This window comes from Heliangelus exortis, chromosome 3, assembly GCF_036169615.1.
Source record: "Heliangelus exortis chromosome 3, bHelExo1.hap1, whole genome shotgun sequence".
Lineage (NCBI taxonomy): Eukaryota > Metazoa > Chordata > Aves > Apodiformes > Trochilidae > Heliangelus > Heliangelus exortis.
In genome coordinates this window covers 6,062,877-6,082,324 of record NC_092424.1, presented here as the reverse complement: position 1 = coordinate 6,082,324, position 19,448 = coordinate 6,062,877, and the positions used below count along the sequence as shown (strand labels likewise).

The following is a 19,448-nucleotide window of genomic DNA, read 5'->3' as shown; positions in this document are numbered from 1 at the left end:
TGTGATAGAAATTCTGATTTTTACTGTGTTTAAAAAAGTTGTTCTGTTTTCTCTCTTGACTGTTTTTCCAGGAGTAAATTGATGTTGGTTTTTTTCCGCAGAGAAACACATTCCAGGCTGTTTTGGCCTCTTCTGACTCCAGTTCCTATGCTATTTTCCTTTATCCAGAAGATAGTTTGCAGTTCTATGGTACACACTCCAAGAGTGATGATGGAAAGATTCCTGCTATGGTTGGCTTTAGTCAAGCCTCTACAAACTACTACTTTTGGGAAAAGCCAGGATCCTACAATGTGATTGCTAATGATGAAGACAGCATTAGAAACCTGCACAAGTATGTTTTTTTTTCTTGTTTAAATCCCTCAATAAAGCATCAAGGAGTTCCATGTTTTTCTTACTTGTAGCATGACTTGGTGAGGATGACAAAGAAAAGAAAAAGATCCTTTTAGATATTGCATGAGAAATTGCAAAGTCTACCAGTGATAAATATCCACCCTCTTGGGGAATATGAGGATTTTGGCCTAATTTGTAAAAATTCTGTAGTTCCATTGTCACTGGTAGGAGTTGCTGTATACTTAGCCCTTTTAAAAATAGGACTACTTAAGACTTTAACTCTTTAAAGTCTCTCCTGGGCAGTGTTTTCTTGAAAGAAAAAGCATACAAGGAAAAGAAATTAATTAGAAAGTTCTATTGAGTGTTAAGAAGATCTTTGTGGCCCAAATATCTCCTGCTCCCATCACTTTGGTGAGGAGTTGGTTAGAAATTCTCAAGAAAAGGGCTCTGGGTGTGGAGAAAAAATTGCCATACAGACTATCTGGTGTGTTTATAGCTGAATAATCTGTACCCATAGATAAGTGTGTAGATAAGATAATTTGACAGTTTTGTCCTGATACTTCTTAGTGAAGGATACCATTTTGTGTAGGCTAGAAATACCACACAACTTGTGCTTGATCATTTTCACTTGCCATGTGCTTTTCTTTGATAGAAGCAGCAATGCTGGGAAGCAGGGTGTCTGGGTGTTTGAGATTGGGAGCTCATCTGAGAGTATTGTGCCTGCCAAGATCAGCAATGTTTTGGAGAGCCTGGAGGCTGATGAACAAGATCAGGAGATGACTTCAAAATCATTTATGTCAGACTATGGCTCCACTGAAATAAGACAGCAATATGTCACCAGTAGTATGGACAGCACAGAAGAGGATCAGCACCGTGTAACCTACAGTGTTCCTCAGCTGGCTTCAGAAGATTTTCTGACTTCATACCAAGATGTAACAGGAAGACCTTCAACTGAGTCTTTTTATAATCATCAAGATTTCCCAACAGCAAAAGTTTCACCTCGCCAGTTCCATGTCCAGCAGTTCCCCCCAGAGCAACCCCAAGTCATAGATGTGGAGGAATTTGATGAAACTGGTATAGGTAAAGTCTTTAGTACAGTTTGGATCCTTCTAAATTGGATGGGCTGCAAAAAAAACCCCATAATTGTGTAAGAAATTGAACTACTAAAGAAATAATGTTTCTTCTCACCACCTTCATATCTGAAAACTTGTATACTTTTAATAAGTTTGTGTAATTGATAGAGGTTAGGGACCTTGGTTGTCACCTCAGATCCAGATCTAGTAAACTAGTTCCCCCAGCAAGCTCACAGGAGAGCATCTTTACAGTGTGTCTGTAGAACCTGGATCCTTCCAAAGGAAAACTTTAGAAGTTTATTCCTAATAAGTGTATTCCTAAAGCTGACACATTCTTAGCAGGAACTGATTTCTTCATCTCTTTTTGCTGGAACTGTTGTTAAAGGTCTGATCTTAACTTCAATAGCTGCATTAGGTGGTTGTTCCTGTTAAGGATTTTATGTTCAGCTCTACTGAAGCCTGGCTTTTTTTTTCCTTTCACAGATGTGTTACTGAATACAGGTGACTTTGTGAAGATTGGGAATAGTAACTGTTGTAAAAATGGTTGGCTAAGGTTTCATGGACTCAACTTTTAGAAGGATGAGATTAACAATTCAAATTTTTGAGGCAGTTCTCATAGAAAATTCAAAACACTGTGACTGACTGCCTAGATATTAATTGGTCTTGAAGCAGATGTGAGAATTTATATCTCCAGGAAATGATAGGGAAGGACAATTAGCATTACAGAGTGCATCAGCTGCTGCACAGTCCTGGGTACCATACTGATGTGTTTTGTTCTGAGGTTGGGAAGACTCCTTTTTGCTTTGGTTTGGAAACAAGGACAGGTTAAAATTGCTGTTTGTGTGGTTCTGTCAAGACAGTTTAACTCAACTGTACTAGTGTAGATCTGCTGAAGTCAATAGAATTAAACAATTTTCTAACAGCTGAAGCCCCAATTATTTTCTGCAAAAGAGCAGACTGCTACTTGCGTGATGCAAAGTTAGTAATAATTGTTTATTTTCCTTAAAGAGAAAATGAAAAAACTAACCAAGCAAGGCTAGAGATACTTTTAAACTACCCCAGGGATATCAGAATGTTATAGTAACTGGATGAAGTGTAGGTCTCTGGTCTTATTTTTCTACAGTGTTTCGCTACCACACAGATGTCCAACAGACCTGTGCCAACAACCGCCACCAGTGCTCTGTTCATGCAATTTGCAAGGATTATCCCAACGGGTTTTGTTGCAGTTGCATTGCTGGTTACAAAGGAAATGGCAGACAATGTGTAGCAGAAGGTAACTTTTTGTACAATTAAGTACCTAAACAGCAATTAAACGTTGTATTCTTGAATGATGGGACCTGTTTTCAATACTGAAAATACGTGGTTAAATACCTGCTGAAAGACTTATTACTGGGGTGTATTGCAAGCTGTTAAGAAGTGAGCTGTACTTTCTAAAATGGTGTAGGTTTTGAATGAAGAAAATTATTTTAGGTGATAAATTATATGCCTTATGCATTTTGACATGACTTTCTAGGAAAAAAAAACCCTCTTCTGTAACTGACATAATTTAATAGATAGAAAAAGTTCAAGTGTTTTTTTGCCAGAATTATTTGTGACATTCCAATGTGTTATAATTTGATGTGGTCTTCACTCTAGAAATGGACAACTCAAAGAAGATGAACAAATTAACTTTGATCATCAAACTAAAGAGCATGGTTCATCTTTGTCTGACTTTAAGCTTCTTTACCAAAGGGCTAATCTGCCAGATTTTTGTTAGGTACCCATTTAAACTTTGTTCCTGTGTAAAATCCATAAAGGAATTTCTTATGTATACACTTGTAATCCTCATGGTGACTTGACTCAAGAGTATAGATGCATTTCAACAACTAAAGTAGCTGACTGCAGAGTTTCTGTTTTGGAAGGCAGGAAAGCAAAGCCTCCTGCATAGCTTTCAGTTTATAAATTGAATTTTCTAGGGGAAGAAAAGGATCTGATAACAGTGGAATTTTAATTTGCCTGTGGGAAAATATATAAAGAAGAAAAACAATCCAAAGTAGCTGCTTCTGTAAAACACTGGTTGTCTTAAAACAGCAAAGAAACAGAATAGGTTAGAACAATAAGTCAGTTAATCTAGGACCTTTTGATATTTATGTAGTTATGAAATTTATGTTCAGTAGGTATTGATATGAAGTGTGATCTTCAAAAGAAGTTTCTGTATCCCACTTCCTGTCAGAGGTATTGTAACAGCATAGTCTGTTTATGGAATTAGCCTTGCAGACAAAACTATTATTGAGGATAATGGGAAAAGGGCATTTCTTCAGGGAATTTTGGCCACTTAGTTCCCTGTGTAATGGCAAAACATGTATCCACCTACCTAAATGTTTAAGCAAATAAATGTGCTGTTTGTAGTCAGTTTCCTGTCTGTTGAATTCTGTGAGCATTTGTTTGACTTTTATTTCAACACTAACACTTCCAACATAGTGAACTCTCTAAACACATTCCTTGGAGATAACTTGGGAGCTGTCATTTTGTTCTGATGCAATGTATTGATTTGCCAGGTTCTCCTCAGAGAGTCAACGGGAAGGTCAAGGGAAGAATCTTTATAGGAAACAACCCCATTCCAGTCACATTTGAGAACACTGATCTCCACTCCTATGTTGTGATGAACCAAGGCCGTGCCTACACTGCTATCAGCACAATCCCAGAGACTCTGGGGTATTCCTTACTGCCTCTTGCCTCTATTGGAGGCATCATAGGATGGATGTTTGCTGTGGAACAGGAAGGATATAAAAATGGATTCAGCATTACTGGTAACTTCTAAACTCAGCTCATGTTAAACTGTGCTATGCTTTCCTCTGTCTTGAGAGAAAAGAAATGTGTATTTGTGAACAACACAGGATGAAAACATGTTTATTCTGAGCTGCAAATAATTTGCTTAGTAATCAGACTTTTCAGTTTTTGTTATTTACAATGTATAGATATCAGGCTTTTTAATTTACCATTGGTGCACAAGAATGTAAGTCTGATAAAAAGAAGAATGTCTTGGCTAGTTCCTATGAAAGCAACAGGTTCCTGAAAAGGATATGATTTTAGCACTAAAGTGTACAGAACTACTGAAAAAAGCTACCTCTACATCTACGAGAGGTCTAATATGTCAGTTGCCTGATTGTGCCAACAGAGCAAAAGTAACATTAAATTCTGACCTCATGAAAGCCTGGAAATCTTAACAGAATCATTTGCATCTCATGCTTCTGCTAATTTATTTGAGGGGAAACCCCAGTTTGCAATTACAGCTTTTTGTAAGAGTTTGAGCCAAACCTGTCTGTTTGTGCACATGAATTCAAGATGTAGATCCAATCTGCTCTAGAACAACATGTGTTTCTCTTTAAAATTTTATCCTTTGCAGCCCTCTACTATGAATTAAGTTGAACATAACTTTTTGTTTCAGGGTTTTCTTGGTTTTGGTGTGTTTGAAGTTTGAAGTTGGAATTTACAACATATGTTTCACTTGGTTTTGATTTGAAAACAGATGTACGGGATTTATTTATTTATTTATTTATTTTAATTCCCTGTATTTCCTACTGGAGGTTGTCTCTAGAATTTACAACTCTTTTGCCACCTTAACCAGTAGGATAAGACCTACTATTATTAGCTTTGCTGGAACTTTTTTTTTCATTTAAAAGAAAAAAATTAACTGCTTCTTCAGACTTACTTGCAATTTAGCATGTTCAGTGCTTAAGAAACGATTCCTTGAATTATCCAAGGATATTATCAGTATACCTCTGAAAATTATTTCTGCAGAGACCTTAAATATTAGCAATTATGCTAGATCAAAGATTGCAGAAGATAGTAATTTATATTTTACCTGCTAGAAGCAATATTTTGGCTAGAAGTATTCAGAAACCACTACTAATTGGTTTAACTAATGTTGTTTCTTTAGGTGGTGAGTTTACACGGCAAACTGAAGTAACTTTTCTTGGCAACAATGAGAAGCTGGTAATAAAGCAGAAATTCAGTGGAATTGATGAGCATGGTCACCTTACCATCAGCACAGAAATGGAGGGCAGAATACCTGAGATCCCATCTGGTGCATCAGTTCATATAGAGCCATACACTGAACTCTATCACACTTCTAGTTCTGGTAAGAGTCCCTAAAAATGAAATTATAAGGAAGTGCACATTTCTCAGAACAGAGAGTAAGACAAATGGAAAAACATTATTTTATTCTCTTCATAGGAACTGGATTTAGGACCCTTCAATTACTTCTGAAAAGATATCAGAAAGTTGCTTTTTGCCTTTTAGGAACAGGTTCCAAAAGGTGAATTTTGAGCAGGATAATGCAAATATTTTTAATCTTTTAGTTGAAAAAACATTACATTAACTTTCTCTGAGCTGTTTTTTGCAAACCATGCTTTATTTCCCTTTTATTTTGTCTTCATACCAGTTGCAAAGCTTTTTGTAGGATCTGCAGCTCTTCAGTAGGAGCTGTACTAGTGCATGCCTTTCTGTGGTAATGTCATCAAATGGGCTTTGGTCTTGTCTGATTGGGCTGGGCCAACCAGTTATTTACCAGTGTGTGTTGTTTGTGTCTTGAGTTAGTAACAAACCCTTGTGAGTATAACTTGAGCTGAATTTGAACAACTGACTGGAAAATTTGAAGCCTCTTAATTCCCTTATCAGTTTCTTCCTTTGTCTCTTCAGTACTTCTTTCCCTTATCTCAGAGGTTTGGTAAGAGCCATTCTTCATTTCACTATTTACAGAGGATTCTCCTCTCTTTTGCTTTCCTCTTCCTGCATAAAATTATGTGAGTTTCAAGATAGCAAAAACTAATTGAGATTGGAGCATTGCTGCTGACCAGCCAGCCCAGCTGTCAAAGAGCAATAAAGATGGAGCATTTTGAGGTGTACTCTGGTGCACATGAATACTGGAGAGAGTACACTTTGACAGAAATAGCTGAAAATGGTGGTGTTGCATCATTAGTGCCTTTTATCCACTAATGCCTGGGTTTGGTAGCCAGTGGTGAGCACCTCTTGCTGCTTTGTCTGTGGTTAAGGACTGTGAGGAGGATGTGCTGGAGGTAGGAAGCTTCTGCTTAGCACTGAACAATTTCAGAGTTTTTGGAGGAGTTGCTTGAGCAGCGTGTGCTCTGTCAAACACACACCTTCTTTGCAAAAATGCTGTCTCCATGGAGGAAAAGTCAGGGGCTGAAAGGAGGAATCATTCAGGCTGAATTTGATTTACAAGCACTCAGTTATTATTCTGCTGTCTTATGACAAATGTGAGGGACCATTTATTAGCAGAGATCCAGTTTTTGCTAACTTGCAAGTGGATTGGTACAGGTGTGTTCTGTGGTATGGTATCCATATGAAGAGTAGTGGAGTTCTGAGGAGCTTTCTCACAATAAGAAAACTGTTGTGAAGCATACAAGAGCTCTCAGCCATGCACCTTCTTCAGGACTCTGGCAAAATCCAAGACCACAATGAGGTGACCACAATCCAAGACCAATAAAAGTGGGTTATTATGTAAATTCATCTAAAAAAACTTCTGAGAATTTGAGTTTTCCTTCCTTTACCTGGTAAAAGTAAACTAGTATTTTTAAAATATGTCAAGATAAATTTTTTTACTTGTTCCTCAAGGCTGTGGTATCTAAGAACAAACTAAACCTAGGTCCAAGTGCCTATTCCTTTGCATGGCTATAGCACTCTCAGACCTTCTTGCCTTTTGAAATTTCTATTTCATAGAATCATAGAATTGGCTGGGTTGGAAGGGACCTCAGAGCTCATCAAGTCCAACCCTTGATCCACTCCCGCTGCAGTTCCCAGCCCATGGCACTGAGTGCCACATCCAGGCTCTTTTGAAATATCTCCAGGGATGGAGAATCCACCCCTTCCCTGGGCAGCCCATTCCAATGTCTGATCACCCTCTGGGTAAAGAAATTCTTTCTAATGTCCAACCTAAACCTCCCCTGGCACAACTTGAGACCTCTTGTGCCCTCTTGTCTTGCTGAGAGTTGCCTGGGAAAAGAGCCCAACCCCCCCCTGGCTCCAACCTCCTTTCAGGGAGTTGTAGAGAGTGATGAGGTCTCCCCTGAGCCTCCTCTTCTCCAGCTTGAACACCCCCAGCTCCCTCAGCCTCTCCTCATAGGATCTGTGCTCGAGTCCCTTCACGAGCCCAATTGCCTCCTTTGGACCTGCTCCAGCACCTCAATCTCCTTCCTGAACTGAGGGGCCCAGAACTGGACACAGTACTCGAGGTGTGACCCCACCAGGGCTGAGCACAGGGGCAGAATCCCTTCCCTGGACCTGCTGGCCACGCTGTTCCTGATCCAGGCCAGGATGCCATTGGCCTTCTTGGCTTCCTGGGCTACCTATTTACACTACTCAGCCTGGATCCCAAGCCCACAGACAGCACTGAGAATATTTTTGCTCTCTGTTCTGACTTGGTCTGTTTCTTGCTTGTGTTGCAGTGATCACTTCCTCGTCCACCAGGGAGTACACAGTGACAGAGCCAGAAAGGGATGGGGTTGCAGCCACGTACACAGGTGCCTACCAGTGGCGCCAGACCATCTCCTTTGAGGAATGCATCCATGAGGAGTCTCACCAGGCTGCTTCTGCTACTCAGCAGCTCTCAGTGGACAGTGTGTTTGTCCTCTACAACCGGGAGGAGCAGATCCTGCGATACGCTATGAGCAATTCCATCGGGCCCATCAGTGGTGTGTATGAATGGCAAACGTATTTCTCTTTTGCGAGTAATTAAGAGCAGGTTTAGTTTAGTTTTGGGATTTTTTCAGTCTATCTTAGCTGGTTTAAATTAAAAAGTTATATGTTAATATGTTTCTTTAGTTTTGTTGAAATGCGCTGTTGAAAGTTTGTATTTTTACTTGAGCACTTATGTGATTGTCTCCTTGTGAAATTCTGTGGAATTTGTGTCTTAATTCCTTGAAATGCTCTCAACATACCTCCTTGAATCTGTTCCTGCTCAGATACACAGAGTATCATTCATCCTTAGCTAATTTCCAGACCCTCTCTGTTAATTAATTTTTTGTATCATCAGAGCAAAGGGCAAAAGAGGGGAATGAGATTTGCCATTGAAACAGCTCGTTTCTGTCATTTATCTTAAAGCATGGTATTTTATCTTTGGAAGGTAGGCAGCCTGTGAAGTTTCTTTTTTGGATGAGCTGTCCAAGTTTTTCTGTTTGCACTTAAATCAGAAAAAAAAAACAGAAGCAAAAGAGAAATTTGAAAGTGCACACCAGATGAGTACAAGAAAGGACTGTGCTCCTTTTTGTTTGTTACAAAGGTAAAGTTCTACTAACTAAAATAGGCAAACCAAGGTGTTAAAAACTGGGTCTAATGTCAGTGGCTGGAAGATGCAGTATCTTTGTCAGTCTTGTTCTTTAGAGAAGTTTTTTTTTTTTTTTTTTGGCTTCTCTATTTAACTCAGCAGTCCTTTGCATAAGTAGCAAGGAATACAGCTGCTATTGCCTGGGCTGAAGGCTCATGTCCTGCACATCAACTTCAGGTCCCCTTTTTTGTTACAGAAAGTTGTTTTTGTTTTTTTTTTTATTTGTTTCCTGTGCGCTACAAGCAATCTCCTCCTGGGCCTCCTCTGTGTCCTGTCACTTGGATAAACTCATCAGGGCTAAATCTGGTCTCTCTCTTCAGATGGTTCTGCTGATATAAACAGAAATCCTTGCTACACGGGCACCCATCACTGTGACACCAACGCAGCGTGTCGCCCAGGGACTGGAAATCGTTTCACCTGCGAATGCTCGATTGGCTTCCGGGGAGATGGAAGCGTCTGTTATGGTACCAGAAAGATTTCATTACACAGTGACACCTAATGTAGCATTTGGTTGGCTTGGAATGTATTGACCTTCAGGACTGACCAATGCACTCCCTTGAGAGGCTGGTTTTGGGAAAGATAGGTTAGAGAGATGCTGGGGTAGCTGATGCGTCTTTAATAATTAAAGCAGGCAGGTCTGACTGTCTTGAGGAGTCAAAATTTGGTATATTTTGATAGGTAGATATGTTTACAAAGCATCTTTATTACCTAGTCCACCTTTTCATAAAACTTGTGGGAGCTTAACTGTGAGAAAGGTACTGTTCTGCAAGCTCTGGTTAAAATGAGTCAAGTAGGTTAAAAGTTCTTGGGGAAGGTGAGGAATGGTGCTTGCAGATGTGTACAGAGCACAGATATGTGAAGCCCATTAGAATAATCCTTTTCAAGATCTGATTTGAAAATCTGTTCAAACATACTTTTTTCCCAGCTCTGTATTCTTAAGGTATTTAAGGTATGTTTTATAATCAAATCACAGCACAAATGCTTGTGCTTAAGAGGTGAAAGTGTGCATAAACCCTATTTATTGAGTTGCTTCTCTAATAGAACAAAAAAACCCACAGCCTCTGCCCCTAACCTTTTAAATCAATTTCCAAAAGTAAACAGCAGCATCACACCGTCCCTCCCAGTCCTCTGGTGCTTTCAGTTGAGCAGCAGTGGATTAGAGATCACAGAACATCAGGTTGGAATGTACCTCAAGGATCATCTGGTCCAAACTGTCTTGGCAAAAGCATGGTCTGGGTAAGATTGCCCAGCACCCTGTCCAGCTGACAGTAAATGGATAATGGAAGGGAAGGTCTTTCCTAAAGTTTGTTTCACCAGTAATTATCACTGCTTCTGGTCACCTTGTGGGCTCTGTTTTCTTTGTCAGTGGCTCCTTCTTCCTCACTGATTTTGTCTTTCCTTATTACTCCTTTATAGAGCCTCTTCTGGGTTTTTTGAGGTGTGCAGATAAGCTGAGGACAAAGTTACCTGAAAGCTTATTTTCAGGTTACACTTTTCTCTTAAGAGTCATGGTCTAGCCAAGATGTAGTTGAAATACACAAGCCTGCTGTTCAACAGTTGCACAAATTCTGGTTTTCTGGTATCAGTATAAAATGCATCTTTGTAATAACTGGAATCCTTCTGTTTTTGTAGACATTGATGAATGTTCAGAGCAGCCAGGTCTGTGTGGCAGCAATGCAGTCTGCAATAACCAGCCAGGAACCTACCGCTGCGAGTGTCTGGAAGGCTACCAGTTTGCAGCAGATGGGAGGACTTGTGTTGGTGAGTTTCACATTTCTTAAAAGCACTGCCCACCAGCTCCTAGGCTGTTTCATCTCACAGAGACAGAAAACAGAGCTTCTAGGGTCTGTGCTGACTTCTAAGGTTAGGAGTTCATGCTGCAGTTAGTGATTACAGTCCATTAGATAACTGAGGAAGGTGCCCAAACTACTTCCTCTTCATCTCATAAAAATTCCCCTTGCAGAATGTTTCCAGATAGAAAGTGGAAATGATTATCAAATGCTTCTGTCCTTTCCATACCATTATTTAGCTCTAGATCTTGCATGGACATAAAGTTCAAATTTGTAGAAGAAAGATCATTGTGAACAGTTATTAACTTCTTGTTATTTTGCAGCATCTCACATTCAAGAGGTGATAGGCCTTTTTCTGCATTTTTGTAGTGCTGTTCTTTGGGGTTTTTTTGTGTGTGTTGGGTTTTTTTTTTTCCTTAAAAGGAAATTTAACTACAGATCATGTCACTGTTAAAATCTTTGAGCCTTGGAGGAAATCTAGCTGGTTTGTTAAAGACCATTAAAACTTGAAATTCAGTAGTCATTGATTAAGCTGTTTTTTTTAAAATTTAATTTTGAAATCTGGAGGAAGCCTGGGTTAATCTATACTTGCTGGTTTTAATCTATACTTGCTCTGGTTTTCACAGAAGTTATAGAAATTCCATTTGTTTGCTGGCAGAATTGCAAGATGACTGGAATTTGCATTGAAAGTTAATTTTCCATATAGAAAGAAGAACCATGAGCTTTGCCTTAGAACATTAAGCTGGTTCTTCTGGGAGTAATTTGTATAGCAAACATCAAAAGCTAAATAAAAACATCTACAAAAAGCAGATAGAAGAGGGGTAACAGCTACTGCTAGAGCTGTAACTGTCAGGGTAGGATATAGCTTAGATTTTTTCATTCTTTTGTCTTTGCAACCTCACAGCAATTCTGTACTGGCAAAACCTATACATATTCTTGCAGTATGGTTGGACCAGTTCCTGTTTCTTTTGGAAATAACTGATAACAGCTGAGGATTACATTTGCTTCTGTCATGACTGCTTTGTGGTAGAAGCTTAGCTACTCTGTGGTCAGCTAATGCATTTGGGTCTTTCCTCACTATAGCTGAGACTGTTCTTCAGCCAAGACTGAGGAGTGTTCATCTTGCAGCAAAAAGTTGCACGTTTTCCTTAAGTATTTTACTGTGTGTGCCATGTGCTCCTTTCCATCACAAGCCCCATTTCTCTGCTCAAGTAAGAATTACCATTCACATCTTCTTGCAGTTCACCATAAGCCTCCCTTTTGTTGCAGAACAGTTGGAAAAAGCAACTTGTACCAGGACACTGGAAAGGATAGGGTGAGATATGGAAGAGTGGGTTGATACTCTTTCCATTACATCCACCACTGCCCATTTGTGGACCTGAAAGGGAACATTCTTCCCTCCAGCCATGACCTCTTGGCATCACTCTACCACTTTCCCATGAAGCTGATGAGTCACATTAATAACCAAGGGCTAAGTAATTCCTTGCCCATCTTGAAGGACTTCAGTTTCATCCCTTTGTTCAATCAAAACCAAACTTTGTGTCTATAAGACTGAAGAGAGGGAAGATGAACTGTAGTTTCCCAACAAACAAAAAGTAAATGTCATGTTAATCTTGTTCCCCTTTCCACAGGCAACTTGAACTCCAGAAAGGGAAGCAGCTAACAGCTACCCTCTTTGTGCTCTTGCATCTTGCTCTGGGGTACCAGCTCTGATTCAGCTTTTCTGGAACTGCAACTGTTTCATACCAGCTGTGTGACTCACTGGATAGCTTTAGAAGAGAGTAGTAAATAAACCCTGTCCTCCTGTGTGTTGGAGGATGTCAGGACTCCCTTCAAGCTTCAGCTCCAAATCTTATGCATGTATAATGCAGTTCTGAATAGATTGTTTTGTAGTCTAAAATTTACTTCATCAAACAAAACAATATAAATAATTCTAACAATAATATCACCTTCTCCAGAGAAATGGAGAAAATGTATGTTTTCAGATGTGGCTCTCATGGTGGATTTTTATTATTTCCCTGCTGATACTGTGGTAGTTTCCCTCTGTGTACTGTGATGAAAGGAGCATTGTAGAGCCTCGACTTGGTACCCTATCAGCTCCTCATAAGAACTGTGCAAAGCAAACCTCAGTGAACTCTGTTAGAGCAGCTGGAAGTCTGTTCCTAGATGTACACAATGCAAACCCAGCTGTTTCTGGGCCCAACATTTTTGTAGTATTTTGCATCGTGCTATTTTAAATACCATGGTTTTCTTTTCTCTGACATTACAGGTAAGCATAAGCAGGGCTCAGCAACTGCCTGAAATAATTTGTGTGTTAGACAGCACGATGCCTTCAGTGTAACTGCTGTCCACAGTGACAAGGTTATGAAAAGCTGCAGGGCTGTTCCCAGCTTCCACAGTTGGTCAAAGATCTCTCCAATAGTAGACAAATGTGTTTATCTTCTACTGAGTGAGTCACAGCTCCTATCTGTTGCCAAGTGACGACAGCCCTGGGTCAGTGCTAGGTTAGTGTAGCAGGATAATAATTCCCAGTGCAGACTGAATTGGTCACTCAGCTATTGTGTGAGGTACTTCTGTGAGATGCCTTACATTTCTTCATCCAGGACTCCTCTTTATAAACAACACTGTCATGGATATTTGGGTCTTTTACTGTGATAGCTTTTCTGCCCTGCTCTATATTAACAAATATCTATGAAGTGTTGAGTAAAACATTAGTAAGAAGACTTAACATCAGGGAAGGGGGAGATCTTGGCAAAAAAAATCACAACCCCCAAAGCAAAAACTCAGTTTTTTTTCTCCTGAATGCTTTCACAGCTGTCATTCCCTCCCTATAAACCTGTTATGAGCAGAGGTAAATATTGCAGAGGTAAATAAAAAATATTCATCTCCTCTTGTACATCTCCCCTGCAGCTGTTGAATACATGATCAACCACTGCCAGAGAGGCACACACAATTGTGACATTGCTCAGCGGGCTCAGTGTGTGTACACAGGAGGCTCTGCCTACATCTGTACCTGTCTCCCTGGCTTCTCTGGAGATGGGCGTGCCTGCCAGGGTGGGTAGCACCATTTGTTTTGGGGTTTTTATACTTCTTCTCACACAACTTGTCTGGTCACTGCAATATCCTGTTGTTACTTGTGATTTAAAATTAATAGCTGAAGTCCCTCAGGCAGGTGTTGCATGAAGATTTTGTCCTTTGCTCCCCTCACTTTTGAATTCACTGTTTAATATTTGAGCTGCAGAACTTCCAAGATGAGGTAAATGCAGAAATTGCAGTAGCTGCAGACCAGATCTTTATCTGCTGGGCCTGTTTGCATTGTATTGCTTTATATTACTAAGGTGGTGATGCATAATGTTCAGATTATGTAAAAATACTTATATTCTGTTTCATGTCAATTGCAATGCAGAGAGGGAGCAACTCAACTGCTTGTAGGATTTGCAAAGTTTCCAACTTCTCTTGCTGTATTGAGAAATATGGGCATATATCTGTAAAATACTATGAGTTAAAATTCTGGGTACACATCAGAATAGCAGATTGCAGGGATTTGCTCAACCTAAAATACATGTGTGCTTTTTTTGTTTGTTTGTTTTCCTCTCTTTTTCATTTCTGTATAGATGTTTTTCCAAAGTCAGCAATTTGAATCAGATATCCTAACTTAGAATCCTGAAAGTAATATGGCAGATTCACACTATAATTCCTCACTCTGATTTGTCCCTCAGAAGGAGCAGTTAAAAGAGATTTATCTTTTCTTTTACAGATATAGACGAATGTCAACAAGGCCACTGTCACCCAGAGGCTTTCTGCTACAACACTCCTGGGTCCTTCAGCTGCCAGTGTAAGGCAGGTTATCGAGGGGATGGTTTCCGGTGTGTGTTAGGAGGTAAAATTTTATAGTTCTTGAAAGCTGGACCAGAAATATAATTTATGTATATTAGTCATTAGTTATATATTTATATGACTTGGTGTGAATAATCTTAAGCAAAATCGAACCTTAAAGCTTGAAGTTCTTCAAGAAGAACTGTAGAGGCAGAAACACTGCTTTTGTGTCTGTCACATCTCCTTTGTAGCTGAAACAGATGGTTTGGTAGACTAATACTTGAATTCAACTTTATTACCAGGACACAATTTATTTAGTGTAAGTATATGTGATAGCACATTTAAGTGTTTTTTGTTTTGTTTTGTTTTTTATGTTGAGAACACCTTTTCACATGCAGTGGTTAGCATGTCTACTGAACTGCTAAGCAGTGTGTGCTATTTTGTGGTAGCTTTGTCATTTTTTGCTGCTTGTCTTCTGCATGTCTGGACACTCCATACTCAACATAATTGGAGAACTTTCCATGTCACAGCTTTAATGGTAGTAGCACAATGTTTTTGAGAGTTCTGTTGTATTCTGTTCTGTTTTAATTGGTGGGGATCTTCCTTGCTTTGTTTGTCTTCATATATGCCTCTCTGATTTTTAATTTTTTTGTGCTGTTCTGTACTACCACTGGAAGACATGTTTTAGAAACACTTTTATCAGTTGGCCCTGCTCATATAATTCTCTGAGCAAAAAACATCTCTGCAGAGAAGTCTCACTTTGCTGAATCCTGACTGAAGTACAGAGTATCTATAATGCACTGCAGCAATGGCAGTGTTTACAAAACTTAGCAACAAAAACTTCTGCCTTCTTAGAGAGTTAACAGAACAATAGCTGCCTTTGGGCTGTCATCTGTTGCTAAAGCTTTAGTAGTTGTAAAATGGATACATCCAACAGTTAATAATTGCCAGGAGACAGAATCAAAATAGGATTTCTGAAGCTTAGCAAAGAACAACTTAGTTTACTTTAGCACCCAATTTGTAAAGTTGTTTCAGAATGGGGATTCCAGATGAGGCAGTATTGTATTCAGCTGTAATTAGAGACCCTTTCTTCCCCTTTTTTACCCACTAAGGTTTTGATCTAATTAGTCAAGTCACTGAAGTCTTTCCTGGTTCTTAATAGCATGGGAAGTTTCATTCATCCGAATACTCCCTTCTTTTTGCTGTACCTTTTTCTGATACATGTGTACAACTGTGTTCTTGTTTGGTGTCTTTATTATTATATGAAACTGACTGTTAAATCTTAACACTGCTGAACAGAACTCTTGAAATAAGTAGACTAGCAAATAAAATGGATTTGAATCACACACAAGAGAATATCTGTAGAAGTGATCCAGCAGGTTCATGAAAGAGTTAATGATGCTGGAATGTCCTACTGCTCAGAGCTATTAAGAAAGTCTGTACTTCATTATTTCCTCACGCTTCATTTTTCCATTTCAAAAAACCAGATGTCTGAGTGTTTCTACTCCTGCAGACCCCAGACACTGTTTACTAAACAGGAACAAATCTAGATTATTAGAACTAGGGGTCTGACTGTTGAGAGCCATTTGCTCTTCCTCTGTCTACAATCCCTTTCACATGAGAAATGCACTTAACAGGGCAACGCTTTAAGTGAAGGATTACAAAGGAAAATGAAGGGGGGGAAAAGGGAGCATTTTGTGTGTGTGGGTGTGTTTTTTTGTTTTTTTTTGTTTTTTGTTTTTTTTCCACCATCTGAGAACAGCAATTAATAATGTCAGTATAAGTCCTTGTAAGATGCAGGAAATAAAGTGATCCACATAGGAAATAAAAAAAGCACTCTCATTACTTATTCATTCTGAACACAATTTTAAGTCACTTCTGTCTTTAGGCTGTCAATGAAAATCTGCTTGAGTAGTTACATCAGATCTTTACAGATTTTTTAATCTGTTGTAGAACTAATTGAATTTGGTTTAGTGTATCAGATTCTAATCCTCCCTCCAAAATGAAAAGGAAAAAGTCCCATACATTTCTTTCTCATCCCGTTTTCTCATTCTTCATTTTAAATTTTTTATAGCAAAGTCCATAAATCATTTCCTGCAGTGCTGTTGCAAGAGCTTTCCTTTATGACCAAAAAAGACTGAATGTTTGGCTTTAGGGTTATTTTCCCCCATTCTGTTTCTTTCTTCCATCATGTAGTAAATGTGTACAATGTATGTTTTTCTCCTGGCCCACGTACCCATATCCATGCTACTTCCATTTCATTTTTTCCAGTTCCCTGATATATTTCAGTGACTTAAATGCCAGATTGCTACTGGTAGTATACAAAACAACTGCAAGAAATATGTTTAAAATGTTAAATACAAATTTATTTTTCTGAGGAGGATATACACTTAGGTTAAGTTCAGGATGCAGCCTTCTATGGATCTAGTCTGATCTGCCTGTACTGTGGTCTGTGGAACATAACCTTTTCATTAGGCCTTTGATCTCTGTTCTGTGCTACAGCTGGTTCAATTTTTCACTGTCCTTTTGAACTGTGATTACCAGAGCTGGACCCAGTATTTCTCCAATCATCTTCCCAGTCCCATGGTGCTTTTTTATACCTGTCTGGTGTTCCTTGTCTAGATGCTAAATTCCTATTTATACCCCCTCAATCCCTACAGCACTGAGCTGGGTACTGTCAGCTTATCTGCTGACAATAATCTGCCTGTAGTTGTGATCTGTTGATAGCTTTTTTTCAGTTGTTTCTTTCCAAGATGAGTCTATTTTTCAAGGCTTGGTCTACATAGTGTGTTCCAAGAAGTGGAACTTGCCATTTGACTATGTAAATTGGATTGTTGATTTTGACAAGCTCAGCTTACCTAGTGATGAGGTTCTGTGCTTCCCACATTTTGTGGCCTATTACTCTTCCATAAGTGATGTAACCTATGGTTGTGTATTTTCCTTTGGAATCCTAATGAAGCAATTAAATGTCTGAATAAGGAAACAAGAAACAAAGATTAAGATAATATGGGAACTTACTAGAAATAGCACTAATTTTTACATTTGTCCACTGATTTGTGTGATTTTTCACTTTTAATCACCTATCTAATAAAGGTAGCCCACAGGATGGTGCTTCATTTTGAAAATGATGCTGTCCTGTGGGCACAAGTAAAGTGCCACAGGGAAATACAAAACTACTAGGTTAGTGTCATACTTTCATCAGCCAAGCATCAACTGCATCAAAAAGCTGTTAGAAAAGGATTTTTGCTCAATTTCATAACAAATTGTAATCAATAAAGTTTAAACACAGGTACATAATATTGAATCTTGGTCCTGCTGTTAATAAAAGGCTGCTGCTGCCCCCACCTTCCTGTATTGCTGAAGGTTACCCAGGTCTTGCTTTTAATTGTTTGTTTCATCTCTGGCAGTATAAATTAACCATGGTGTGTACCATTTTTATCATCACTGGCACAACCATTTGGCTTGGCTTTCAAATGTGGGTACCTCCTAGAGGTAAATGCTCTGTGTCTTTGAGGAGTCTTGACTTGGTTAAATATTACTGTATTTATATTAAAGAAAGAGCACTGAGAAACCTCATTTAGGTTGCTGTACTGAAGGGAAGTTACTAGACATACAGTTTGTGTCTAGAAATTGACTTACAAAGAAGCTTTGTACTACCTAAATATGTGACAGTTCTTCCTGTGTGTTTTGCCTGAGTTGTGGTGTGAGCTCATCCAGGCAGGCAATGTGCTTTATTTACTGTGTCCATCTCATCTTTCAAGCTTGGCTGGTGTCATGTCAGATAGTTAAGTAATGCAAATTAAAGCTTGCAAAATCAGAGCATCTTCTCTTAAGCACATTGAGTGACGTGTGTGACTGTGTAAGCTGTATAAGCAGACTGTTTATCTGAACCAGCACTCATTTTTTTTCTCATATTATTTTGCCTTCATTGCTGCATAGGCTACATACAAAAGATTCAGCTTTTCTTTAGGTATCTCTAAACTGGAAGCATAGTAAGCCTGCTCATGATTCAGTGATAAGGAGAGAAAAAGTACAGTGTGGATTCCAAGTGCCTGGTTTGGACTGTCATAAGTAGTTGAGGGGCTTGTTTTAATTTTATAAATTTTAATATTGGCTAAGCATGTTAGTGAGGTGAAATAAGTTTAATGTTGAATGACAGGTTAAAATGATTGAGTCAGCACAGGTGAACATGGTAATACCAGTTTTATTTCTTTTCAGAATGTTTCTTTATTGTAGATTACTTATCACACTTAATACTGTTAAAAAAGTTTATCATAAATTCAACAGACTTCCAAGAGTACAGTAGTAGTAAAACACATTGTTATTTCTTAAAGTGAGTGGCAATAGGGCATTTGATACCTTTTTATGCAGCTGAAAAATCAGTGTTTATGGGATTTTGTTTTTTAGAAATAACAAATCATATTCTCTGCCTTCTAGAAACTGAGTACTAATTTTGAAAATTAATTTGTTTGGCAAGTCTCTTGACTTTCTGGTGACTAAGTGCGTAAGTAGGACAGTTGTGAAATTGGTCTTGATCATTACACTATAAGTACTCCTCAAAATTTCCATCAGTATTCCCATATAATATAACTTTGGTATAAATTGTCTTGAAACTAGAACTGACATTTGTATTTTAAATTATCAATATCTTAATATATTTTATGTATAATATCTGGGTCATGTTTGGGAGTCTGTTCACCCTCTTATGTATGATTCATATTTGCTAACTGATTTTCTTAAAGTCGATCTAGTCTGATGTTTAAAAATATAAACTGTTGAGTATTCTCTAATTCTGGGAGTTTCAGATGGGAAGGAAAAAGGCCCAGCTTCTGCATTTGCCTTTGTATCCCACTGAGGAAGGATAATAGTGCCTCTCAAAGATTGCACAAATGCAATGAACGTATTGTTCTGCAATGAACAAAAGCAGGGTGGGACAGTTTACTTGTGCTCTCTATACCCTCTGCTTTCTTGCAAGATGTGCATATAATTAAATCTTAAAAAAGAAAAAAAAAAAAAAAATATATATATATATATATATATATATATATATATAAACAAGTATGGCAAAAACTCTCCAGTTATGGGAATCAATGTTACCTGCATACTGCATTGCAC

At 38.6% G+C, this 19,448-nt stretch overlaps 1 protein-coding gene across 1 annotated transcript in view; it reads left to right on the top strand.

Annotated features, from left to right (window-relative positions):
• The window catches only part of NID1 (nidogen 1), a 42,914-nt gene that overhangs the window by 7,900 nt on the left and 15,566 nt on the right, over nt 1-19,448 (top strand). Inside the window, exons 3-12 of the mRNA XM_071739034.1 lie at nt 102-331; nt 983-1,410; nt 2,527-2,676; nt 3,941-4,192; nt 5,323-5,523; nt 7,850-8,095; nt 9,048-9,191; nt 10,360-10,488; nt 13,428-13,571; nt 14,275-14,397. Coding sequence (XP_071595135.1) covers nt 102-331; nt 983-1,410; nt 2,527-2,676; nt 3,941-4,192; nt 5,323-5,523; nt 7,850-8,095; nt 9,048-9,191; nt 10,360-10,488; nt 13,428-13,571; nt 14,275-14,397 — 2,047 coding nt within the window. The remainder of the gene's footprint in view (nt 1-101; nt 332-982; nt 1,411-2,526; nt 2,677-3,940; nt 4,193-5,322; nt 5,524-7,849; nt 8,096-9,047; nt 9,192-10,359; nt 10,489-13,427; nt 13,572-14,274; nt 14,398-19,448) is intronic.